We start from the raw sequence: 26,622 nt of genomic DNA, 5'->3' as shown, positions 1-26,622 counted from the left end.
CTCTGGCCCATCTCAGGCCTGCATGTGTTGATTCAGTCGCCTTCATTCCCTGCTTCTCAAGCAGGGGGAAGTCTACCGAACAGTTTCTCTCCCCTCTGCTCTTGCCAGGTCCTCACATTTTTTGCTTTTCTGCTCCCATTGGCCACCTCATCTGCTGGAAAAAACAGCAGGGAGTAGAAAAAGAGGAAGGCCAAACAAGAGATGGATTGATTCCATAAAGGAAGCCACAGACCTGAACTTACAAGATCTGAACAGGGTGGTTCATGACAGATGCTCTTGGAGGTCACTGATTCATAGGGTCGCCGTAAGTCTTAGTCGACTTGAAGGGACATAACAACAACAACATACTCTATCTATATACACAGTTTTTGTGTGTGTTAAGTCTTGTGGTGTGGACAAATAAAGGCTGCCAACAAGGTTACTTCTGGTGTGTTTTGTTGTTTTTTTAAAGTAAAATCTTCCCCTTCGAAAAAGAGCCGGTCTGGTGCAGGACCTCCTCGGCGGCCGGGCCAGAGCGGAGCCCCTTCCCAGGCACAAGGGCTGTGTGAAACAAAAGTGCAGTTCATGATGGAGGCGGAAATCGAGCAAGGTTGGTGGCTACCCGGAGGCACAGGGGTGGCGCGTCAGGACTGAGGCCTTCCTGCCTGTCCCGGCCTGATGAACCATTCCAACACTTGGAGGCATTTTATCTCTTGCCAAGCTGTGACATTCCATGTTTCGGGGAAGGGCCTTAGCTGGGTGGCAGAGCACCTGCTTTGCATGCAGAAGGTCCCAGGTTCAATCCCCGGCATCTCCAGGAAGGGTTGGCAGGGACTCCAATGTCTGTGAAATCCTGGAGAGGCGCCAGCAGTTAGTGTAGAGACAATTCTGAGCTAGATAGCCAATGGGTCTGACTCTGTTTCAGGCAGCTTCCTATGTTTGGGGCAGGGGACAGAGGGTTTCCAGGCCACAGTCTGAAGGCACATGAGGCCAGCTCCCTGCTGAAGCTAAGCAGGGTCAGGTCTGGTCAGTGCCTGGATGGGAGACCGCCTGGGAACCATATGTAAGCCGCCTTGGGTTTCTAGCATGAAAAAGAAAGGCGGGGTATCAATGTAATAAGTAAATCATTCCCTGTGTCAAATCCTCTGTAGAGACTGGGAGATATACATGTTGGGGACAAGGGTCTTCCGTTCAAACACTCATGGACATCTGTGGCGTGTCATGGCTCAGCTCAGCAACAGATTTATCTAGTGAGGCTTCTCTGTGAGCATGAGGTTGTTGAAACTAGTCTGGGATGGATTGGGGGGAGACGGGGGGTTATAGCTTAGTGGGCGAGCGAGCACCTGCTTTGCATGCAGAAGGTCCCAGGTTCGATCCCCAGGCTCTCCAAGTCGGGCTGGGAGAGAGTTCCTCCCTGAAACCCTGGACAGCTGCTGCCGGTCAGTGCAGACAGTCCTGAGCTAGATGGACCAAAGGTCTGACCCCGTATAAGTTAGCGTCCTAAGTTCCTGAGTTGCTGTCCCCCTCCACCGCACCCGAGTGGCAGCAGGCTAACTTAAGGGAGCGTAAAGCAGGATGCCTGACACACGCAGCCCTGTCCTTCAGCCCCTGAGGCAGCCGCCTCACTCTGCCTGACAGCAGGGCCGGCCCCAGACCTGCCTGAAGCTAAGCAGGAATCAGCTATGGAAGCTGTTCCTGCCTCCTGCCTTGAACAAGGCCAAGAGTCCCCGGGTTGGGGGTGGGCGAGCGGTCTTTGGACAGAGTGGATGCTCTTGGCAGGTTCCAGGTTGAGGCTTGGTTGGGGGAGAACCGCGGGGAAGGTGCCTGTCCCTCCACTCCAGTGCTAAGGCTGACCACCCTTTTCCCTCTTCCTCAGGTTCCCAGCTGGGCCGCCCCGACCTCCTTCCACACACTCCCATCATAGAGGAAATCAACAGCGACTCGGCCGCCACGACCTTATCCACCTCCTCTTTGGGGAGCAGGGCCCACGATTCGCCAGCCAACAGGTGAGATTCCACCCGGCGTCTCAGTGCCGCTGAGGAAGCAGCAGTTGTTGCCTGCCTGCGAGCGGAGGCTCAGCTTGGACTGCAGGTCTTCCAGGTGCACCCCTGCACGCTCTGGGTGCGCGTGTTAGTGCTGCTCTGAAAATCAGCTTGCCGAAAGGCTGCCTTGTTCTGCGGGAGGCCAGGTTTACTTTATTTTAAGATGTGTTTAGGGTCGAGGACCTGCAGCCCGGGCTAGCGGCGGTCAGGGCGGCCCTGACTGGCAGCTAAGGGGGCACCTTGGTGACAGGATTGAGGCGTGGTGCACCGGTGCCTCAGTGCCCCACCCCGTCACGGAGCAAATTCCTCTAGCTGTAGAGGGCGTTCTTCTCTGCCCCTCTGAAGCTGGCAGCTGAGGAGGGCCAGCTGGTGTCCCTCAAAGCAGGGGCAGATGTGGCTTGGGGTTCTCCAGTCCTTCTTGACCTTTAGCCTACTGTGAGCCGAAGTCCATTGGGAGAGACAAGAAGGTGGACCTTTGTTGTGATCCCACAGGGGCTGCCCTTAGGACTTCTCTGAGGGGCATCGCCACAAGCTTGTAGGGTCAGGATTGCTCGATCCATGTATTTAAAATAGTGGGGAGGATGTCTCAGCATGGTCCCCGCTCTCCCTGTAAACGAGAGTGGTGGGCGAACAGGACAAGGGCGACTCCTTCGCAACCTCACCTCGCTTAAGAAGCGACATCTCAGCAAGCTCCGAACCAGAATACCAATCCAGACCGGGCGGTTTGTTGCACGCACGCACACATCCAAGCAAAGTCTTAATTACTCTCAAGACATCATTGTGGGGCAAGAAAACTGCAGCATACAATTTTTCCTCTATCTTTAGCCAGGCCCACCCTCCTGACCTAGTCTTCAACTTCACAACAGGAGACTTGCTGTTTACAACTAGCGTTCATCATTTAAAAAAAAAAAAAAAAAGTTTCACCTTTTAACTGCAACAAGCTCTACCAAAAACAGTTTTGGTCTGGGCTGTGTGGCCTTAAAAGATAAACCTGGCTCTGGGGATCTCCCCTTTTTTTTACAAAAAAAAAAAAGCATGTTATCAACAGGCCAAAATGAGGGAATGCTCAGCTTCAGGTGTTCCATTTTGTTTTGGTTTTGAGTGCGCTTAATTGACTTCACTATAGTTGCTGTTTGGAAGTCTGTCTTGTCTTCCTTTCGCACGCCCCGTTGCCTCTTGCTAGCTGAAACGCAACTGCAGATGCTCGACACCTGCAGCGCCTCGTGTAGCATGTTAGCTTGATTTCCCCCCCTCTTTTTGTGACCTCTGCATGCAGCGTTCCCTCCTTCCCCTTCCTTCTGTATCGACCGCAGATAGTTCACCTGAGTGTCTGCTCAGCAACCCACACCCAGTGGAGACTGGTGGCTCTGGTGTCAGTGGGGCAGTGAATCCACTCCTGGTTTTTGTCTGACCTTTCTTTGGCCACTGCCTGCACCAACCCCATCCCAATGTCGTGTCCCCCCCTTTTCTTCTTCTTCTTAAAACCCGTCTCTGGATTTGCTGCTCTGTTCACCAGAGCCTCAGTTTTACAGCTCCACCTGGTGGTGTGTGGTTTTGTGTTTAAGAAACAGTACATTTGCAATCCCTGTCAAATATACTTGGCGGCTCTCCAGCTCCTTCAAATGCCTTTTGAGTGAATCCTGGGAGGGCCTTGGCTATTGTAGAGGGGATGTGTCAGCTTCCTCAGAGAGCCATGCCCTGTGCCACCCAGGCAACTGTCGTGCAAGAAATAAACAAAAGGGTCAAATCCAGGGTTGCTTTAGCTGGAGGGGGACCCTGATGTTGCCAGGCGCCCAGTTCCCGTCATCCCTGGCCAATGGCCATGCTGGCTGGAGTTGACAGGAGCTGGAGTCCAGCCCCATCGGGAGGGCCACAAGTTCCCCATCTCTGCTTTTAACCAGACGATGCACATGGTGCCAGGGCTTCCTCCATTCTTTAACTGGTATATGTCGGGGCATTCTATGCCTACTGGGCTGTCCATGGAGTGAACGCTTCTAAGATGTCTCCCGTCAATCCCTCGCCTGCCCACCGCCACTTCCGTCCTTGGATTTGGAGAGGACAAGGTTTAGTTGGCTTCTGTCAAATGTGTCCTTGAGAAGTGTTGAATAGCATGCCTGCTGGAATCTCTCTCTCCCTCTCTCTCCTATTTCCCTGAAAATAAATCCATCCCAAAGGGGGCATTACTGAATGCCCACTCATTGCAAAAAGCGGCAAGGGGGAAGAGGAGGAGGAGGAAGGGTATCCATGCCACCAGCGTAGCCCTTTCTTGCCCATAGGTAGCTTTTCCTTGATGGTTGCTGCCTGACTTCCAGTTAGCTGGGGGCAGGAGGAGAGGGGTAAGTCCCTCCTGGACGAAGGAGTTTGGGAGCCCAGTAGAGAGCCAGCTGCTAAAATAGGGGCACCAGTTGCAAGAAACTCATTAACCTGAATCAAATTCAGATTGTATCTCTTTTCATTCCTTGCTGAATTACTAGCTTGAAAATTGGGTTGTGAATCGTGGAATCGATCCCCCCCCCCCGAATAAAGGAGAGGGGGGGAAATCTAATGGTTCAGATTCGCCAGCTGTTTTTGCTCCTTTTCAAATATTATTTTGCAAAGAAGCTCAAATTCCTAGATTTGCATTACTCGCCACTGAGGAGCAGTCTCTCTCTTTCTCTAATTTCTCTGTTTAGGTCAGTAGGAGTTGAAGTGCACAAATCGGTTACCTCAAAGGATTCGACCCAAATCGTTCCAGACAGCTTTTCTCCTAGGTGAGGGCAGAGGGGGTTTAAGACCCGAATGTGTTTTAGTATCTGTTTCTTTTGACTCTACACCTTTTATGCCATAAGTGAATAACTATGTTTATGTTCTGCGAAAATGCTTCTCACTGTAACTGTATGTGTGTGGGGGGGCAGGAATCTCTTCCTCTTCCTGTTGATTGAGGTCCAGGCCACCCAGTCTTGGGGTGGAAGGCAGGTACACCACAATGTTGACCTGATTCACAGCACTTTTTGGTTGCACATCCCTTTGGCTACACTTTGGGTAGTGAAGCTTCTCCCACTGATTGGCTGAGCTGCTGTGACGTTCCGGAATGTTGACAGATGTTCTATTTGTTCAGAGAGTGGTTGGAATGTCTGCAGTCCAGCTTTCTGCAAGGAAAAGGCAAGTCGTCAGTTTGGCTGGGATTAAAAGCTTCGCACATGGGTAGGTTGAGGATGGGCCAGAGGCTCAGGGATGTAGGGAAGTTAAAGGATAAGGAGCCCAGAGATGAGAAGGCTGAAGCAAGGCAGGAAGGGGTGGGGTGGAGGAACAGGCAGGGTTAGTTTTTACCGGTCCCTGCTGGCGTACAGTAACAGAAAGGACTAGAAGATTAAAGTTGGTAGAAGAACTAGTTTGGGATTACAAATTGGTGGTTGAGGGGATGGTAGCAATGAAGATCAAAAGTGACACAAGCTTTTTATGTCTTGAATTGGGGCTCCAGAGTCCAATTCTGAAGCCAGGTCTCTGATTTCTTTGATGTAGAGATCATGAAGAAAGGGATCTGAAATGAAACTTGCCAATATTATAAATACTGTTGTACAAATTCATGATGCCACCACACGTAGGATGCTGTGAACAGTTCCAGTCACCTCATCTCACCAAAAAGATATTGTGGAGCTGGAAAAGGTTCAGGAAAGGGCAACCAGAATGACCAGTGGGGTGGAACAACTTGCCTTTGAGGGAAGGTGGTAACTTTTGGGGAAATCTAGTTCTTATGTGTTATGTGGAAAAATCGGATACAGAGAAGTTTTCCCCCTTTTCTCGTAATGACAGAGCTCAGTAGGGTCATCCAATGAAGCTGAACGTTGGAAGATTCAGGACAGACAAAAGAAAGTCCTTCACACAGCGCATAGTTAAACTATGGAACTCGCTCCCACAAGAGGCAGTAATGGCCACCAACTTGGATGCCTTTCGAAGAGGTTTAGACAAATTCATGGAGGAAGAGAAGGCTATCGATGGCGACTAGCCATGATTGCTGATCCTCATAGCCACTGATGCCCTTCTCCTCCATGAATTTGTTTATTTCTCTTTTAAAGCCAGCCATTGGGTCTTTCCAGATACTGCCTTGGGGTGCTCCAGGGGGGTGCTCCCCGGTGCGTTTGCATGGGCCCTCGATGCTATAATGTTGACACTGGAGCAGCTGCATGCCTCTGAACACTAGTTGCTAGGACTCATCACAAGGAGAGGGAGAGGGTTGTTATCCTAGCATCCTCCTTGCAGGCTCCTCAGAAGGATCTGGTTGGCTGCTATGGGAAACTAGGTAGGCCATTGGTCTGATCCAGCAGGGCTGCTCTTATGCACCAATCAGACCAAGCAATCCTCTAGTCCTCATCTAGCAGCAGAGAATGCAGATGCTAAATGCAGGGGCTGCTGTTCAGATAGCTCTGCCGGGTTGCCCTCGGTTTGGTGCCTACCCATTCAGCTGTGTTTTCAGCCTGGCATGCACAGAAGAAAGCATTTCATTCTTTTATTCCCCCTCCCCTTTCAGTCTTTGCATAGGTTACAGGGAGAGCCAATGCCAAACATGTTTTCTAGTAAGACCACTCTCAGCTTCAGCACCAGTAGGTGAGAAGAGACAGGCCAGCTGGTGATGTATTTTATTCACAAGTTGAAAAGCCTCCCCCGGCCCTCAGAAAAAGCGACAATTAGATGATGATGACAGATTAAGGGAGCTGGAGGCCGTTTGGATTTTATGGTGCTTTGACCTTTCAGTTCATGATTCCATCTTTTTGGATTAGTTGTCTCAGCCAGGGCTGTGGAGTCGGTACACCAAACCTTCAACTCCGACTCCTCTATTTTTCTTCTGTCCGACTCCTTCATAAATGGCAAATGTATATTAACTAGTAATAACAAATTTCCTGTAGTAAAATCGTAGCACAAGGCATTTCACCACCACCACGTGAATCATCAGGCTAGATTGATAGAACATAAAATATATTTATTTGATTAAAATTTCTGAACAAGAAAACTTTCCTCAATTCCTGTGAAAGTTTTTATTTTGAAGTCGGAGTTGGTACATTTCTACCGATTCCGACTCCACCCAAAATCGCTTCCGACTCCACAGCCCTGGTCTCGGCACTGTCCAAGTGCCCCATTTTGGAGGTCAGTCATTTTTGGGGGAGACCGTCTTGGCAGCTCATCTGAACGCAAGCCAGGAACTCCTTAGAAGGTGTGTCTAAATCTGGTTTCTAGCGCACCTTGTCCATAGCATTTGGAGCAGATTGCAGTGTTAAAATGGGATATGCTCCTGTGAGTCAGATGATGATGATCATTTCTACCCCACCCTTCAAATAATTTCCGGAGTGTCATGAGAAAACACAACTGCCACCTCCAGAAGTACAGTCAAAACATGAAAACAATGTATTTTAAGACAGCAGGCATGAAAACAACACAGAGACGAAAACGTTAGATTAAAATGCCTGGGGAAACGAACAGGGCTTCTCCTGCCATCAAAATAACATCAAGGCAGCCTCCTTGGGGATTGCATTCTACAGTTTGGGTTCCACAACTGCAAAGGCAGGGAAATGATAGCCTGTGAGCAATGAACAAAATACCCTACCACCACCTCACTGCCTTGCCCTGATCCCTTGGGGCTCTTTGCCCACACCTTCCTCCTCCCCTTCCGCTTTCCGAACCTTTGTACAACCGCTGTTGACCCATTCATTTATTTTTACGCTTCGCCCAGCCACTGTGAGGACTCGGGTTGGGACAGTGGAGAAGAATCAGCCAGGCAATCATCACATTGTGGGAAAAGCTAGTTTGTGTAGATTAAAAAATGGGATTATGCTTTTAAAAAAAAATCGAAACACTCACAGTATAAAGCTGACTTCTTGGTGGTCCATGAGAAGCATCCCTCCCCCTGTTCCTTGCTCTTCACCTCTCTTCTTGACTATCTAGCCTGTTTACAGCTGGAACAGGCTATGGAAATACTGCGGTTTAATCCAATAGAACCAGCCAGCTCAACAGTGGATTAAGGCAGCTCTCCGCAACCTGGTACCTTCCAGATGTGGTTGGACTACAATTCCCATCCCCCCTGACCACTGGCTGTGCTGGCTGGGGTTTATGGGAGTTGTAGTCCAAAACACCCGGAGGGCACCACGTTAAGGAAGGCTAGGTTATGGTAGTTTATGGAACTGCAATATTCGTAAACTAAAGTAACCTAGGGCTTGTAGCTAACGTAAATTCTTCTCAGAGGAGAATGGGTGAATCTGTCAATATTGGTTTCTCTCAGTGAGCTTCATGGCTGTGGGGATTCAAACCCTGGTCTCCCAGGTCCTAGTCCAACACCTTAACCACTACACAACACTGGCTGGCAGAGTCACGTTAAGTGAGATCTAATTCATGCTCAGCTGGTAAGTCTGTAATGGGGGACTCTCACACAATTTTAATGCTCCTGCATGTAGAAAGCTAGCTTATTGAAGATAGGGTGAGGTTTTCTGCATGCAGGAGGTTTTTAATTCTTTTTTTATGGAAGAGCCCCAAATCATGCCTAGCTTCCACCTGCAGTCTGATGCAGTTCCAGGCGAGGCACAGGCTTTCCAGCTCTGGTGAGATCTAAATCCAAGAAGCTTCTGTCTGCAGCCAAACTCTCCGTTAGGGCAGAGAGCTGGTCCGGAGCAGGGAATTAGATGAAACTGAAGAGGGGCTGGGGAGAGCCAAGCAGGCGGCTCCCTAGTAACAAGATGCTGCTGCCTTTCATCCCCACACGTTTGAAGCGTTGCTCTTCCATTCAGGAGTAAGACTGGAAGCCTCTTCAGTGCCAAGAGTGCTTCATTTCCACAAGTTTCTCTGTCTGCTGTGGATTAATCAAACCAATCAACAAAGAGCTTTGGCTGTTTCAGCATCGCATGGCCTGGGACTCTGCTCTTATTGTCCCCAACATCAGGGAGTTGGGACAGGGTCATGGCTGGGCCAGGCTGCCCTTTTGCATCCCAAAACTCTCTGCCTGAAAAGACAACTGTTCCCTCTTTGCATATTGTCTGGGGGGGGGGATGACTCTGCAGCCCAACAAAACACTTTCACTGCATCTTTTGGAGTAGTTTCTCTCCAGAAGGTAAGTTGCTCCCCTGACCATTTCACACCGTGCCACCACCACCCCCAGCAAGTTTTTGTGGACCCCGTTGCCCAGGCCCAATGGCTTCCGCTTAAATGCCGGCATTTCCACAAAAGGGCAGTCGCAGGCAAGGGCCAGTGGTGAGGCCTCAACACATGTAAAGGGTGCTGAAAGAATGTGGGCCTCAGTTGGTATGCTGCTGACTCTGGCTGGCAGGCACAGCCAGCCCCACCTTGGCTCCTCCTCATCCACAAGTGGCAATCTTCCTGCTCTCCAGCCTCCCTTTCCCTGCTGCCCACTAAACGCCCAGCACGCAGATTGCATTGTCCCCCACGTAGCGTTTTTGCGAGGCTGCTCATGCAAGTGAGTCAAGCGACGTTCTCCAAACAGTCCCATGGCAGGGAGCCAGGGCAAGCTGCGCTGAGCTGCTAGGAGTGATCATTTCATCAAACGGGCAGCTAATTGCTTTCCAGAGCGCCCCCAACAGCACGGTGCTGAGCAGAAGTGGAATGAGTGAAGACACCGGGTGGTATCGTGGGGTGTGCAGAATGACTTCTGTGAGCGTCTCAGAACTTCCCCTCCCTCTGCTGCCCCCATATCTGCTCGGGGGGGGCGGAGGAGTTGGATTACGCTTGCCAAAGCCCTTCCGCACGCACAGTGGTGTGGCTGGGTGCGGCTCCACAGCCTAAAGCAGTGAGGAGGGAGAGGACAGTCTTGACACCGCAAAACCAAGAGGCGGATGGCTTTTACTTAAATCCGGTTGGGGCCGGGGTAATCTTTCCTCTTGCTAGGACAGAAGTGGAGCCAAAGACCCAACAGCCCTTGGACCCCTGGCTGCTGCTGATGGCTGGGGGATGGGATTGCTCCTTGCATCTGGATGGTCCCCCTCTTCTGTGACTCCCGTGCCTTGCTTGCGGACTTCCCAGTTGACATCTGGTTGGCGACTGTGAAGTCAGGATGCCGGACTTGATGGGCCCCCTTTGGCCTGATCCAACTTCAGCACTCTCCTTGGGCAACACTAGACGGATGGTTGGGGGGGGGAGGTTTCTTGTAGCGAACATCTGTTCACGCAAGCTGGCGCCATAGAACAGCGCCCTTGGACTCCAGTCCAGTGTTAAAATGCCTGCAGCATAACCTGGAGAGACCGAGTGTCGTCATCATAGCAGCCTTTCTTGAAGTGTCTCCTTTTTCCTCCTCCCTCCCCCCCCCCCGGCAGTGCTTCTCCAGGGCCTCCTGTGCCAACCCATCCATCTGAGCTGACGGAACAAATTGAAGACATGCCAGAGACAGAAATCAGCTTTGTAAGTCTCCCCACCCACCTTTTTTTCCTGGGGGGCCCCCTGTCAATATGGTGTCCCCTTGGTGGCATTGTCGGCCTCTCGAATTCCCCACCAGACCCACTCAGCCTGGCTGACAGTCAGGGGTTGGTGGGAGTTGTACTCCCGACAGTATCTGGAGGACTCTGCATCAGCCGCCTCTGCAGGTCTACAGCTGCCCCATTAAGGTAGTTAACATTTCCAGGGGACAGGAGAGGAGTTCCAGTTTTGGGCACATCAATGAAGCGAATCCCACAAGGTCACAACTGGATACAGTGCAGGCAGCCCTGGGCTGCCTCTGGATTTGCACTTTCCAGTGTGGGAGTGTCGCCAAACTCTGCGTCCCCTCTGCCAGAACTAATACTCCGTGGGTGGTGCTGCCACTGTGGGCTGACCTGTGACAGAGTGGTTTCCCCTTTGTGGACTGTGAAGTGTGTCTGTTTCCCTCATGACTTTAAGGAGGAGGTTCAAAACATTCCTGTTTCACCCAGGGCTTTGATAGCTGAGATTCCCCTTTCCTCCTTAGCAACCCTGATCGCATCCACACATGTACTTTTATACCGCTGTAACAGTCACAGCTTCCCCCAAAGAATCCAGGGAACTGTAATTTGTTGAATGCCATTTTGTGAGGTCCGCCTGAAAAGCAGTATATAAACGCCTTAAATAAATAAATAATCTGCAGTTCCCAGGATTCTCTGTGACACTTGTAGTGGTATAATAGTGCTTTAAACGTCTGGTGTGGATGCAACCCCTAAAATCACTGCCTGAGAGAAGTTTGTATTTTTTTAACTTACTAGAATGCTTTTTTTAAATGGTCTTTTTGATTGTTGTTGATGTGTTTACTCCTGAAGGAGCCTACGGTGGCAAGGCTGGGATACTGATTTAATAAATAAATAAAATAATGCTTCCCACTTTAAAAAAATACCTCCTGTCTTCTGCCTAAGGGTGTTGCATTTTGCCTCTTTCCATACGTGACAATTCGTCCTCGTCCTCCTAAGCTGCAGGCATGGCCTTCACGAAACGTACTTGACTCTATTTTATTTTTTCATTTTGCAGTGAGATATCCAAGGGTGACCTCGTCTCTCTCTTTTTTGATGTGAGCGGAAGATTTTTCGCCATGCTGTGCGTGGTCTGTGGAGCCCCGAACCTTCAGCCTTCCAGGGCTGCTGCTGATCTAGAACTTTTATGTGAACTGCACAGACAAAAAAGGCTGGGCTGCCCCCCTCCCCAGCAATGTAGTGTTAACCACCACCGTCCCTGAAGCACGCCGTGTCTCAGAAGGGCCCCAGGTTTCCTCTGGTGCGGGCAAGAGCCTTCCCCTGGCACGGGGGGTTTCCAGGCTGTGTCTCAAGAAGGTGCAGATGCCCTTTCAGGTGGCCCAACCCCCTAAGAGGACTGAGCATCCGAGCAGATTTGGTCTCAAGACCGCCAAGAACTCCTCTTGGTATTCCAGGTCCTCCACGGGGCAGGGCGGGGGGTAGTGGGGTGTCTGTCTGCGTTACTGCACTTGGAAGAGTTAGCAAAAGGATGAACATTTTATCCTTTTTTATTTTATTTTTAACTTTTGAAAATGTATTTAAAACTCTCCCTCCTGAACTGCCATATTGGGGTGCTGTTGCGGTTGGGTTTTTTAAGTATGTCATTTTTAGGCCAAGAAATGTCTGGACACACCGAAAACGGCCTTTAATCCACAGGGTCTGAAGCGGGGAACGCTTTCGCCTTTATGGTGCGGGGGGAGGGGGGGTCACACATGAAGGGTGTCTTGCTCATTTTTAATCGTAAATAAAAAAAAATAGTGCAAGCGATAGCCTGCCCCCTTTTAAACAATATTGTACTTGTGTCTGCTCTGAAGCAAAGACAGTTTTTAAGCCTTTAGTATTCTCCTAGTGGACCACACCAAATCTCCCTTCCCCATTCTCAGTATTAAGTCCTTCAAAGGACTCCAGGCTTATTAAGCTCCTTTTTTAAAAAGAGAGGGGGGAAAATAAATTCGAAATTCCCTGGTTTCTGTTCTTTACCATATATAAGCACACACAACTATATCTGTGCTCAGATCTTCATTCTGAGGCTTTTTGGCTTCTTTTGCTTTATAAAAGCTGCCAAATTTCTCCTTTTTACATACTGACATTTTCCCACCCTCTTACTAGTTGTGATGTGCTTTCCTTTTAAAGACTGCAGTCTTTCTTTAAACCAGAGTGAGAGGGGGGGAAAGCAACCTTAAAGTGGCAATGGATGCATCACTATGTCTTCCTAACAAAACCACCCTCAACGGCTTGGAATATGCATTGTGCCGATATTTTGGGGTGGTGTTTTTTTTTTTAAAAAAACTACATTTAAACAGACAAAAGATAAAGTGAAATTATATTTCTCCCAAACATATTTTTTTATCCTTTATCCCAAAACAGTTTTTTCTATTCCCTCGTCTGTATTCATAATAAGAAGCTTAGAGGTTATATAGAGGGGTCTGGTTTTATTCCAGTTAAAATTTTAATAATAAAGCAAACGGTCCTACCTCCCATCAGAATCTAAAAGCTTGAAGCAAAAAGCTCTTTTTTAAAGAATTTGGGAACATCCCTCGAGTTCATAACCGTCCTCCACTTTTTGTAACATGTCTGCTGTGGGTGTGGCATGCCTTGAGCGCCCATAGATAGCTTTTAAACCAGAGTTTCCAACCCAGCTTTCAGAAGTGAGCTGCATGTTAACAACAACCAGGGTTAGCATTAATCTCAGTGCAGGCTTGACAGCATCCCTTGTTTAACACTGAAAAATGGAAGGGACAACTCCTGACCTATTAAATACTGTTAAGAGATCAGGAAACTTGACATCTGCATCAGGAACAAACGGTTGATTCTATTTTTTAAATAAACTTTTAAAAATATGGTAGCAATGGGGGGGAGGACAAAGCCACATGTTGCATTCAAACCAGGAAAAAATAGTATCTTTCTGTGATTCCTCCCCCCCACCCCGGCCTTATTGAGGTCTTAAAATATCAGTACAGTATAGGACTGAACGCCAGGTGATGACATGGCTTTGTGTATGGAAGGTTCTCCTAAGCTTAAAACACAGCCTTCCTCTCCTTTGCCCCCCCCAGTTCTCTCAGAATTATATTTTAAATAACTGTCTATATTAGACACCTTTTGACTCTTCAGAAACATCTCCACAATTGTCTTATTTTTGTCCTGTGAGGAGCAAAAAGCACAAGATTATTTGTTTGGTTTCTGTGTTTTTCATAATGTGACTATTTATGAAGTTGTATTTAAGTGTTTTCATCTCCACCCCCCCCCTTCACCCCAATTCCCTGGGGGAAATTAGCTCTTCAAGCTGAAGGTGGGGGAGGCAGTGGGATTATTTCTGTATAGCGTATCATTTAATGGCTTTGCTTTGAATGGGTTTTAAGGAAAGAGCAGGCAACCGAGTTCTGGTGTTTGTAAAGAAATGGGGGGGGCACACATTGAGTTGGTTTTTTAAAAGCAGAGTCAGCCTCGAAAAGAAGTGGCATTGGTTGTAAATACAGGACTGTCTTCTCCAGCTTTGGGACTAATCCTTGTTGACCCCCCGCCCTCCCCAAGCTCTGTAATTGGAGATGGAAAGATGGAGGCTAGCTGCTACATGCAGCCACATCCGTGGCTGGTTTCTGCGGCAGAGAGGGAGACACCCAGCTAAGCATCCGTATATCCGCCCCTCTCGCCGTGCCGTGGATTTTTGTCACCCGACCCCTTGTAACTGTCTTGTCAGGCATATTGTTGCCTGTTCAAATGGATGTTGGATCCCTCCCACCTCTCTTTTATTGACTTCGTCTCTGGGAAGGGATGGGGTGTAACACGGAGTATGCTACTCAATCCAATAAAGCTGTCTTTATTTCTGTAAGAGTGGCTGGGCCTTCATTGTGTTTCTGCACTTGTGCATTGCTGTGATTTGAGGACGTTTTCATGGGGCGCTGGCCGCACCCAGGGAAACTCTTCCCTCGCCCTGGAAACAGGGTCCAAGGGGAAGAAACCTAGTCTCGAACGCAGTCATTGAGGGCGGCCTGAAACCCAGCCCAGCGTACCTCACAAGGTTGATGTGAAGATTAAAAGGCAAGGGTGGGGTGGATTGTAGAACTGTGCATGCCACCCTGAGCTCCATAGAGGAGGAAGGGTGGGGCAGGAATTTAGTCATTTACATTTTTTTAAAAAAATAATGAGGAACTAAAGGGCTTGGCTGCTGGAGATTATGGCTGGGATGCCATGTGAACAGTGACAGCAGAGTCTCTGGTGCTAATTTGAAGCAGCAGGCGAGCTTGGAGGACCTGGAGCAGTCCATACCATTAAGCAGAACTAGAGGTCACTTCTAGAGTAAGCAGCAGGAATGGATTTGGGAGGAAGCTGAACGCGAGCATCGTATTGGTGGTGCATTGGTGTTAAATGTGGCCTCTCAGCCAAAATGCATCTCTCAAGGTCAGGCGTGGGACCTCTGGCCCCCAGGGGCTGAAAGCGCCCCTCCTGGCTTCTCTGTCTGGACCCTGGAACTCTTCCCAGGGAAAGGCCTCGCTTAACATCGTGTTGTCCTGAGTCAGACCATGTAGCTCAGTATCGTCAACACTGACTGGCAGCTGCTCTCCAGGTCTTGAGAGGGCCTTTCCCAGCCCTGCCTGCAGATGCCGATGGAGCTACACCTTTGACCTTCTGCATGCAGGGCAGATGCTCCACCACGGAGCTGCAGCCCTTCCCCTAAAAACAGTTACAGCTACTGCTTACGGAAATGGGCATCTACATGTATATACAAGATGTACACATGTAGCCACACACAAGCGTATATATATGCAGACAGACATCTAACCTGCATATGTGTGTGTGTGGCTGGTAACTACTGGAGCTGGTAGGCAACTAACCAAAGGCAAAGCCAGGTACGCACTGGAGGCTGAGCCCACTTACTCCAGTTTTCTCAGAGAGAGAGAGAGAGAGAGAGTGAGTTTTGAAAGCAACTTCACCCAAGCTTGCTCTGGATCCCTGTAAGGATTCTGTTAATCACCTAAAATAAAATATATGCACGTCATTGTGATTAACAAAACAGGTTTTTATTGTACTACCAAAACATTTTGGCATCCGCCTTCCTCAGCTGCTAACATACAAATGCTGCTACCAAGGTGGCAGTTAGAGAGCTCAGAGGGGCTTCAGTTGCAGAAGCTAAGTAATGTTTGTACTGTCCTCCAGGTTCAGGCCATGTGGCGCCAATGTGTCCAGAGAATATATCCAAAAGTTCTCCCTCTCAGTGCTGCTGGACCTGTTGCCATCTCTATCGCTGTTATAGAAAAGTCCAACAGACTGTGGCCCTCAGTATTGTAATGTTATATGTGTCGATCCTGACTTATGGCGACCCTGCGAACAGGGTTTTCATAGTAAGCGGTATTCAGAGGGGGATTACCTTTGCCTTCCTTTGAGGCTGAGAGGCAGTGACTGGCCCAAGGTCACCCAGTGAGCTTCATAGCTGTGTGGGGATTCGAACCCTGGTCTCCCAGGTCGTAGTCCAATACCTTAACCACTACACATCTCTCTCTCTATATATATATGTAGTGGTAGGTGCAGTGTAGTGGTTAAGGTGTTGGACAACGACCTGGGAGACCAGGGTTTGAATCCCCACACAGCTATGAAGCTCACTGGGTGACGGCCAGTCACTGCCTCTCAGCCTCATGAAAACCCTATTCATAGGGTCGCCATAAGTCAGAATCGACCTGAAGGCAGTACATTTACATTTTAGGGCTGTCCCTCCCCTGTAATACACGATGTTGTCACTACACTTGTAAACACATATACACACATACGTATATGTACATATGCATACATGCAACATGTATACACAGCCTGCATCGTTGGAATGGCTTTTTAAGATTTTTTAAAACTTTAGTTTTCAAGATGTTTTAAGAGTCTTTTTTTACTATTTTTGTTCGCCGAGGGAGGGACGGCGGGATATAAATTTAATTAGTAATATACACAGAGAGGCACATGGCACAGAGACATATATATACACATACATTGATCACTCTCACACACATATATAAATCACGTACGCCTTTATACAAGATACACGCGTGCATACATGCACACGTGTATATGAGCCTACATCCACACGTGCACTCACCACCCTACGTAACAAAAAAAGGGGAGGCAGAGACGCCGTTTATCCAGAGTTCTGAGCTGTTGCAAGGACAGAAGGAAAGAGCAAACGGGCATCTTGCGCGCTCCGCAATGCCTGGAACGGGGAGGCGAGGGCGGGCAGACTACAACTCCCATCGGGCGCCGCGCCGGGAAGGGGGAGGGGAGAAGCCTTCCAAGAAGGGCCCCGCTGATTGGGCCATCCCGGGGAGCCAATAGGAAGGCGGGGAGAGCGAAAGAGAGAGAGAGGCAGCGGCGGAAGGGAAGGTGGTCGAGAGAGGGACTCGCGGAGGTTGCTGCTGCTCGTGGGGGTCCCCGGCTGGGAAGGGGCCGCGATGGTGCTGGAGAGCACGATGGTTTGGTGAGGAGGAGAAGGAAAGGGGAGGGGGAGGCCGCCTCTGTGGGGCTGGGGAGGGCACGGGCGGGTTTCCCTGAGTCACGCTTGGGCCCAAGTGGCGCTGGGGGAGGGAGGGGAGGGGAGTTGAGGGGGGAGAGATCTCCTTGAGGGGTTTGGGGAGAGAGAAGGGGGGAGGGGTAGAATTGTAAAGGGGGGAGGGGATAATTGACAAGGGGGAGGCTTGTATGTTTACTAGATTTATTTCCTGCCCTTCCTCCCAGAAGGTGATCCCCTTGAGGGGTTTGGAGAGGGGGAGAGGGGAGGGGAGGGGAGGGGGTCGGGGAAGCGCTCTTCGGTGGATGTTTGGGGTAGAATTGTACAGGGGGCAGAGGAGATAATTGAGGAGGGAGAAGTTTATATATATATATAAATTCTAATTATATATATAGAGAGAGAATAGTAGAGTTGGAAGGGGCCTATAAGGCCATCAAGTCCAACCCCCTGCTCAATGCATATATATATTTCCTTCCACATTCCATCCTCAAAGCTCTATAACTGCCACCTTGGTGACAGCATTTGTATTTTAGCAGCTGATGAAGGCAGAAGCTGAAACGTTTCAGTAATGCAATAAAACCTCTGTTTTGTTAATCATAATTACGTGTGTTATATATATATTTATATATAAAATTAGAATTCATTACCCGATCTTCACCCAGAGGTTCCCAGGCGGGTCACAACAGTTTTAAAACATAAAACATTTTTAAACAATCTAAACAACATCAGGGAAAATAGGGTGAGTCCTAAAAATATACATATCCGGTGTGGAAGGGCAGGCTTAAAGAGGTGCGCCAAAAGTAGCACCGTGAATGTGCAAGACGCTCCTGCCCTTCCTCCCAGGAGATCCCCTGGAGGGGTTTGGGGGACAAGCTCTTTGGAGGGAGGGAATAACTGGATGCGGGGATCTGAGGGAGGGAAGATCCCCTTGATGGGTTTGAGGGTCTGGGGGGGGCAGCCTGCCAGGGATGAAGCAGAGCTGGTTGGAATTTGAGGGAGAAGACCAGGGGAGGTAAGAGAGGAGTGTTTTGCTTTGTTTTTTGGTTGGGGGTAACTAAGTGGTTCTGGGGCAGGCAGAGTATGGGGCACCTAACAAAACCAATTTTCTATTTTTTTTTAATTATTGTTGTTGTTATAATTTACATTTTTGTCCAAGAAGCTCAAGGTGGCATATATGATTTTCCTCCCCATTTTATCCTTACAACAACCCTGTGAGGCAAATTAGGCTGAGAGAGAGAGAGAGTGTGTGTCTGTTCCAAGGTCACACCTACTGACCTTTGCGGCTGAGTTGGGGTTTGAACCCTGGTTGCCCATGTCCTAGTCTAGCACTGTAACCACTGAACTACCACTGGATCAGTGCATATGGCAGCCTTTCCCAACCAGTGTGCCTCCAGATGTTGTTGGACTACAACTCCCATCTTCCTGACCATTGGCAATGCTAGCTGAGGCTGATGGGAGTTGTGGTCCAACAACATCTGGAGGCACACTGGTTGGGAAAGGCTGGCATATGGAGTGACGGCATTTGCTGCCACAGGATGTGGCCCTCCAGATGTTGCTGAACTCCAAAATCTCAATTTTCCTCCTCCTCCCTGACCATTGGCTGTGTCAGCTGATGGGGTCCGACAACATCTAAAGGACCACAGATGTTCCAGCACCCCTAGTCTGCCTTGAATGGCTCTTAGCCATTATGGCTCAATAGACCCTCTATGGACAGGGACAGTCTATCTCCGAATACTAGGATACATAGCACGGAAGGGGCTCTCGCTTTCCTGCCCTGCCTGTGGGCTTCCATTGTTGGCATTTGCTGGCTGGAGCCGCTGTTGGAAGCAGGTTGTTGGGTTGCATTGGATGGGTCCTCCTAGGAGCAGATCAAGGAGGACCCATCCAATGCAACCCAACAACCTGCTTCCAACAGCGGCTCCAGCCAGCAAATGCCAACAAAGGAAGCCCACAGGCTGTTATATTGATCTTGTAATTTTATTATTGTATATGTTTCTATGTTTGCCGCCCAGAGAGCTGTTTGCTAGTCAGGTGGGATATAAGCTGAATAAAATAAAATAATAAATAAATAAAATTGGCTGTGATTGTTCAGAATGGAACATCCACATCCAGAAACAGTCTATCTTTGAGCACTTACTGTTGGGGAGCAACAGAAGGAAAAGGTTGTTGCCTTCATGCCTTTTTCGTAGGGCCACCTGTCACTGTCTCTAGTTCCACCTGTTGCTGGGCTCCCTGCCTCACACCTCACCAGCCCCAAGGCCACCAGCCACCAGTTGTGGTAGGAGCTGCATTTGGAGGAGGTGAATGTGGATGACACAAGGGTGGTGATAAAGGAGCCACAGTTCTCAATCAAATCTTTTAATTGTATTTTATGTAACCACTAGAAGCTAAAATGATGAAACTGAGGTTATCATACTTTGGACACATCATGAGAAGACGTGATTCATTAGAAAAGACAATAATGCTGGGAAGAACAGGAGGGAGTCGAAAAAGAGGAAGGCCAAACAAGAGATGGCTTGATTCCATAAAGGAAGCCACAGACCTGAACGTACAAGATCTGAACAGGGTGGTTCATGACAGATGCTCTTGGAGGTCGCTGATTCATAGGGTCGCCATAAGTCGTAATCAACTTGAAGGCACATAACAACAACTACATGTATTTTAATTTATTTTAATGTTTTTGTGATTTTACTGTTTACAATGTTATTATGTACATGTTTGGTTTTATTTTTGTAAGCCACCCTGAGTGCTCTATTATAGGGTAGAAGGGCAGGGTAGAAATATTTTAAAATAAATAAATAAAATCTATTTTGAATTGTTGGGATTATTCAGTTTGTTGTTCTTCTGATCTCCCTTTGCCCCGTTCAGTGTCGACAACAGCGAGTACATGAGGAACGGGGACTTCTTACCCAGCCGCCTCCAGGCCCAACAAGACGCCGTCAACATCGTCTGTCATTCGAAGACTCGTAGTAACCCAGAGAACAATGTTGGCCTTATCACTTTAGCCAAGTATGTTTTGTTCCGGTTCCTCACTTGAAAAGCTGGGGAGGGATTGGCGGTGCCTCCTTCTGTTGCGGATTCATTTGTTCGAAGAGCTTATAATTCTCCAACTCCAGCAGCAATTTACGAATCCCTCCCCCGTGCGTGTCTGTTTCAGTAACTGCGAGGTGTTGACCACCCTGACCCCCGACACTGGCCGCATCCTGTCAAAGCTGCACTCAGTGCAGCCCAAGGGGAAGATCACTTTCTGCACGGGGATCCGGGTCGCTCATGTAAGTTGCCTTCTCTCTGTTTCCCCGGCGGCTGCAATTTCTTGCAAAATTGAGATTAAAAGATGAACGTCTTTGCAGGGCGGGGAATCTGAAAGAGCCACATGCTGAATTGGGTCGGCTGAGCAAGTGCAGAGTGGTCTGCATTCTCCTTAACAGACTGCCACTTTAAAAAAAAAAAGATTGAAGGAAAAATACGAGTTGCGTTCAAATATGTGTGTTAATGTTCCGTAAGGTAAAATATACACAGCAAACAAACATTACGAAATGTGCTCCTGGTTCATTTAAGAACATAAGAAGAGCCTGCTGGATCAGGCCAGTGGCCCATCTAATCCAGCATCCTGTTCTCACAGTGGCCAACCAGGTGCCTGGGGGAAGCCCGCAAGCAGGACCCGAGTGCAAGAACACTCTCCCCTCCTGAGGCTTCCGGCAACTGGTTTTCAGAAGCATGCTGCCTCTAAAGAGGAGCACACGCTTCTAATTGGGATTTGGCCTGTAGGGAGACTCTAGGGACGCATTTCTTACTACTCGCTTGCAGTGAATATTTTGTCTTACGGCATATTTAAAAATATATATTTTATGGTTGGTAACTCTTGAGTATTTTTCCTTAACTCTACTCATAATAGATCCATTGAAATTAATCAACATGACTGACTAAATTTCAGTGTCTCTTAAGTGGAACTTCTTTGGATATTATTTGTGCGCCTATGTATGAATTAGTGCGGATTTACGGACCTGTGGCCTGATTATTTTAAGCGCTTTGCAATGCAGAAGAAATCTCTAAATGCATTTTGGTGACTTTCGGTTTATGCAGCCTCGCTTTTTTTATATACATAACCCCTTTTGGGGTGACGCAGGACCAGGTCCTCCTGGTTGAAGAGGTGAGGTAGGGATGAGATAAAACAGTCAATCTACTTGGATTTGGGGCGGGGGCAGAATGAGTGGTGGGACCTTCCCGTGCACCCCCTCTCCTCTGTATAACTCGGCTACTTCCGTTCCAGCTGGCCTTGAAACACCGTCAGGGCAAGAACCACAAGATGCGCATCATTGCCTTTGTGGGGAGCCCTGTGGAGGATAACGAGAAAGATGTGAGTGTTTCTGGAACCGGGTGGGAGGGAGGGAGCGGGCTCCGTTTTCCCAGCATCTAATTTTTCTGAGGACTCTCTACCATTCCTGGTGCCTGCGTCCTGTTTTGTGTTTGTGACAGATTTCCTCTCCTTTCCAGCTGGTGAAACTGGCCAAGCGGCTGAAGAAAGAGAAGGTGAACGTGGACATCATCAACTTTGGAGAAGAGGTGAGAAGTACCTCTGAGCCGACAGCTCGTTTTTTTTTAAAGATTCCTGTGGCGCTCAGTGGATTCCTGACTTTTCCTTCCCTTCCCCGCCCCCTTAAGGAAGCCAACACCGACAAGCTGACGGCCTTCATCAACACCCTGAACGGCAAAGATGGGACCGGCTCCCACCTGGTGACTGTGCCCCCCGGGCCAAGCCTTGCCGACGCCCTCATCAGCTCCCCAATCCTGGCTGGAGAGGGAGGTGCCATGCTGGGGCTTGGGGCAAGTGACTTTGAGTTCGGCGTGGACCCCAGCGCCGACCCAGAACTGGCTCTGGTAAGCGCTGCAGGCAGGACAGCCACTCTAGAAGAACGGGTTGGCATCGCGCTAGAGTAGCCAAAGTGGGTGTCCTCTCTGGATCACTGGACATGCCATACATCCCCCTCAAAAAAGAAAGAAAGAAAGAAAAAGGGATCTTGGGTACTGGAGTTTACTCCTCGCAGAGTTACAATTTCCAGCCTCCTTAATAAACTACAGTTCTCAGGATTCTTCGCAGGATGTGTACTTTAAATATACGATGTCTGCACAGCTGACACTGCTTAGAAATGCAAATGATTAAGCGGTATATAAATGTTTTCAACAAGAAAACAACTCCCATCATTCCTCACCATCAGGCAGGCTGGCTGGGGCTAATGGGAGTGTGGAGGGCGCCGCCTTGGTTACCCCTGGCTAGCCATTGGCTGTGAGGGCAGTATTAGTTGTGGAGAATGCAGTCCTTGCTGCCTCATCAGTCAGGCTGCAGCAGATACACATTCCAAATCAGAAGGATAGATCACGCTTCAAAGTGATTCTCAATATTCTAGCATATATGCGGGGCAATCGTTTGGCCTGATAAGGAATGTTATAATTAGCCTAACTGGGGATTGTCGCTTCAGATTTATGCAGAACATAGGAATTTGCCTTATATGGAGTGAGACACATACGTGTATCTAGCTCAGTATTGTCTACACTGACTAGCAGCAGCTCCGAGTTTTCAGGCAGGGAGACTCTTCCACCTTTGCCCGGAGACCCCAGGGATTGAACCTGGGACCTTCTGCTTGCGAGGCAAATGCTCCACAACTGAGTGACAGACCCTTCCCCCTAAGGAATTTTAAGTAACTTGGTTTCACTGTTGGAAATGTTTTTGCATTCGTTATTTGCGTGTATGCCCAACAGCGTGTACACATTCGTACACTGGTGGCCGCTGAAGAAGACCTTTGGGTCGAAATGCATTTTTAAAAATATGTTTGTATTTACGTTACAAACCTTCTCATCGTATGAGTGCTGCAGAGCTTCATTTCATGTGTCCCCCCCGCCCCCATGCTCGTTCTCTTTGGGTTGGGATAATCGGCTTCCTTTGTTTTGCGCAGCTGTTGGGGAGGCAGCCCCGGTGTCTGATCGGCCATCTTGGCTCGTTTGTTTTCCCTCCCAGGCGCTCCGAGTGTCTATGGAGGAGCAGCGACAGAGGCAGGAGGAGGAGGCTCGCAGGGCCGCGGCAGCGTCTGCAGCGGAAGCCGGGATTCCAGCAATTGGCGGGGATGGTAAGGAGCTGAGCGGACCTCCCTTTCCTTCTGGCTGAGTCAAGTAACATTTGGGACACAGGATATCAACGGCAGACTTTGGGGGGCCCTGTCCCATATCCAGGAGACAGTCCTGTTCTTGCACTCGGGTCCTGCTTGCGGGCTTCCCCCAGGCACCTGGTTGGCCACTGTGAGAACAGGATGCTGGACTAGATGGGCCACTGGCCTGATCCAGCAGGCTCTTCTTATGTTCTTATGTCCCTTAAGGGGCTGATGAACCAGAGCTTGGAAAAGTTACTTTTTTGAACTACAACTCCCATCAGCCCAATCCAGTGGCCATGCTGGCTGGGGCTGATGGTAGTTCAAAAAAGTAACTTTCCCAAGCTCTGCAGAGCAGGGAGGCTGGATTTTGAGGTTTGAAAGAGAAACCCAACCTTGGATTTTGCAGACAGCCTTCCTCGGTCGTCCCCAGAATCAGGTCCCAACAGCCACTTCCTTTGTGGGTCAGGTGGGGACCCTTTTTGGCACTATCTGGACCCACTTTGATATGTGAGTTGTCCCACACACCATCTGTGAGAATCCCTTGCGCAGGGCGCCCAAGCTTTGGAACTGCAGCACAAGGGGCATTGCCAGCTCTGAGTTTTGCAAGCCTCCCCGCACTTGTCCTTCACAGCTCCTGTGTCTGATATACAACCTCCCTTGTGTGCGGACAGACAACCGCAGACCTTTGCTCGTTTGTTTTACAAGGTTTATGTACTGCTTGACTCTGAAAAAAGAAATAAAACCTCTAAGCGGTCTACAAAAAACACAAAAGTTATCAGCGAAACAGTTGAAAACAAGTAATTAAAGCCCATTTATTAAAACAGCAGCAGATTTTGAAAGATGAAAGTGCGTCAACAGCCTTGTGTCCGGATAGGCGCCGAAAAGAATACAGCAAAAGCGCCTGCCTGGTGTCAATAGGCAGGGAGTTCCAAAGTGTCGCTAAAAGAACGATTTCTTCCAAGTGCGGCACGCGTATTCTGCAGCAGTGCCTGTTCCGCAGATAGAAGTGTCTGAGTGGGCACATGAAAGGGCAAGGCAGTCCCGCCAGTAAACTGGTTCCAGTCGGGTTTCTTTCTTGATGCCTTTTGGAAGTGAGGGAAGGCCGTTCTAGGCCAGGCTGCCCAGCGGAGATGCATTTCTCTCTTTCTCTCTCTCTCCTTGCCCTCTAGATTCAGATGACGCCCTGCTCAAGATGACCATTGGCCAACAGGAATTCGGCCGAGCTGGCCTGCCCGACCTCAGCACCATGACCGAAGAAGAACAGATTGCCTACGCGATGCAGATGTCTCTCCAAGGAGCCGGTGAGCAACAGGGCAAGAAGAGGCGGATCTGAATCTCCTCTTCCCTCCCCACCCCCCTGCATTTTCAAAACAGGAGTGCCACTGGTCACAGGGCAGCGACAGGGAAGGCCTTTGGGGGCGGCTTGGCACCTGCATCTGGATGGCGTAGCCAGGATTATTTTCCTTCTCCCTCAGAATGCTGGCGAAATAGACGCTTCGTCAGATCCAGTACGGGTTGCTTTCTTCTCAGGGGGGTGTTTTGGGTGTGGAATCTGTGCCCCCCTCAGCTGCCACCACCAAATATTTTATTTATTATTACATTTATATTGCACCTTCCCACTAAGGAGCTCTAGGTGGTATACAATATGGTTCCCCTCCTGATTTTTATCCTCACAACAACCCTGTGAGGTAGGTTAGGCTGAGAGAGAGAGAGTGACTGGTCCAAAATCACTTGAGTGAGCTTCACAGCTGAGTGGGGGGATTTGAACCCTGGTCTCCCGGGACCCAGTCCAACACTCTTAACCACTACACCACACTGGCTGTCCGTTGGGGACCTACAACTCCCCTCAGCTTCAGCCACAGGTGGTCCAAGTCCAGGCATGGCAGGAGTTGTAGTTCAGCAACGTCTGGAGTGCCACAGATGTTCCCCATCTCTGGGATAGAGCTGGAACCGGGGAGTGTTTGGGAAACAACCGGCGACAAAACTGAAATTCCTCCCTTGTTTTAAATGGAAGCTTCCAGTTTTGCCCTTAATTCAACTGGTTGGAGGGCTCTTGTCATAAAAGGAAAGGGGTTCCTAGCTAAACTGAGTTTCCCCCCGTCCCCCTTCGTGTCTTCAGAGTTCGGACAAGGCGAGTCTGGCGAGGTGGATATCAGCGCTGACATGGACACGTCGGAACCAACAAAGGTTAGTTGGCCCCCGGGGAGCCCCTGATGCAGGCATCCCTGAATCCACTCGTGTAGAGCAGCCTTTGCCAGCCTGGCACCCCCCAGGCATTGAGGACTCCAAGTCTTCTCTGCCCCAGTCAGCAGACTGTCCTCCCCCTCAGATGCAGCCCGGTGGGATTGGCCGCTGATAGCAAGACTAATAGGGGAGGTAGACAGCACTGGGGCAGGGGTGGGAGGAGCTAAGTGGCTGCTTCCAGCCAGGCCGACAGACGGGGCCTTGCTCTCTCCAGCAGGCCGCAGCCTTGGGGGCTGGCAACCTTTTCCTCCTCCCCCCCCCCATCCCAAATGTCTGTGTTTGGTCTCTCGCTCTCTCAATGGCCTGTACCACTACGCTGCCTCTCCCTTGGCCAGGAGGAAGATGATTATGACGTGATGCAGGACCCAGAGTTCCTCCAGAGTGTGCTGGAAAACCTGCCGGGGGTTGACCCCAACAACGAGGCCATTCGCAACGCCATGGGGTCACTGGCCTCGCAGGCCTCCAAGGAGAACAAGGAGAAGAAGGAGGAGGAAAAGAAATGACCAGGGGGGGCTTGGGGCTTCCCCTCCCCACGTGGCCCGGAGCATCCCTGGCTCTGCATGCCCCAGTTCACGTAGCCGGATAGGCGTCAGTGTCTGTAATCTTTCTTCTCCGGGTTAGTGGGGGGGGGAGTCACTGGATTATTATGGGTTGCCGGGTTGGGAGTTGTCTTTTTTTTTTTTTTTGGTTGTGGTTTAACAAGTTAATAAAAACCTTGAATTTTCTCAGTTCGGTTCTTTTATTTTCTTTCTCCCCCCCCCCCTTCCTTAAGCACATCTGGTTTTCCTGCATCGGAACCAAGCAACAGATCTTTTAACCTTCTTTCTACTTCCTGTCTGATTGATCTGCGTCGGTGTCAGGCTCTCCCCGTAGCTCGGAGGGGAAGGGAACGGGCCCCACTTCCCATGGGCCAACTTTCACAGGTGGGCAGAGCAACCCACCCGTCAATCACATAGCGTCGTGTATTATCGCCGTGGGGTCACACACAGGCGCGAGAAAGCTGTTACATCCATGTGCTGTGTTATGGGCTTCCCAGTGAGGCGCCAGTTTCGCCGCTATGAAAACAGGATGCTGGATTAATGGGCCCCCTTTGGCCTGATCCAGCAGCCAGGCTCATCTTGTTGTTGTTGTTGTTGTTATTGTTACATTTGTATACCGCCCCATAGCCGAAGCTCTCTGGGCGGTTTACAACAATTAAAAACATTAAAAACAAATATACAAATTTAAAAACACATTTCTTATAAGCAGTGGCAGCTGGTAACATATTGACATGGAGGGGTGCAGTTTTTAACCTCACTGTTTTC

At 49.4% G+C, this 26,622-nt stretch overlaps 2 protein-coding genes across 9 annotated transcripts in view; both read left to right on the top strand.

Moving 5' to 3' along the window:
* PIP5K1A (phosphatidylinositol-4-phosphate 5-kinase type 1 alpha) overlaps positions 1–14,276 on the top strand; it is a 55,577-nt gene extending 41,301 nt beyond the window's left edge. For all 8 annotated transcript variants that reach the window (XM_061606785.1, XM_061606784.1, XM_061606783.1 and 5 more), the window contains 5 exons: positions 452–589; positions 1,856–1,985; positions 4,694–4,771; positions 10,310–10,394; positions 11,466–14,276. In XM_061606785.1, the coding sequence (XP_061462769.1) occupies positions 452–589; positions 1,856–1,985; positions 4,694–4,771; positions 10,310–10,394; positions 11,466–11,468 (434 nt within the window). In that variant the 3' untranslated portion in view covers positions 11,469–14,276. The remainder of the gene's footprint in view (positions 1–451; positions 590–1,855; positions 1,986–4,693; positions 4,772–10,309; positions 10,395–11,465) is intronic.
* Positions 14,277–16,741: 2,465 nt separating this feature from the next.
* Positions 16,742–26,043, top strand: PSMD4 (proteasome 26S subunit ubiquitin receptor, non-ATPase 4). The gene is made up of 10 exons (XM_061606184.1): positions 16,742–16,901; positions 19,800–19,940; positions 20,089–20,203; positions 21,202–21,288; positions 21,426–21,494; positions 21,594–21,809; positions 22,945–23,053; positions 24,244–24,375; positions 25,194–25,261; positions 25,654–26,043. Exons 1-10 carry the CDS (start codon positions 16,876–16,878, stop codon positions 25,819–25,821), a joined length of 1,131 nt encoding a protein of 376 aa, XP_061462168.1. The 5' UTR covers positions 16,742–16,875; the 3' UTR covers positions 25,822–26,043.
* The last annotated feature ends 579 nt before the right edge of the window (positions 26,044–26,622 follow it).

The sequence above is a fragment of the Rhineura floridana genome, chromosome 22, assembly GCF_030035675.1.
Source record: "Rhineura floridana isolate rRhiFlo1 chromosome 22, rRhiFlo1.hap2, whole genome shotgun sequence".
Classification (NCBI taxonomy): Eukaryota; Metazoa; Chordata; class Lepidosauria; order Squamata; family Rhineuridae; genus Rhineura; species Rhineura floridana.
The sequence above is the reverse complement of the archived record's forward strand: the minus strand, read 5'-3'. Positions and strand labels throughout refer to the sequence as shown.

Coding starts and splice junctions, on each gene's coding strand:
- PSMD4 (XM_061606184.1), top strand. CDS start 16,876: ATGGTGCTGGAGAGCACGATGGTTTG. Junction 19,941..20,088: donor GGCCTTATCACTTTAGCCAA/GTATGTTTTGTT, acceptor TGTCTGTTTCAG/TAACTGCGAGGTGTTGACCA. Junction 23,054..24,243: donor TCCAGCAATTGGCGGGGATG/GTAAGGAGCTGA, acceptor CTTGCCCTCTAG/ATTCAGATGACGCCCTGCTC.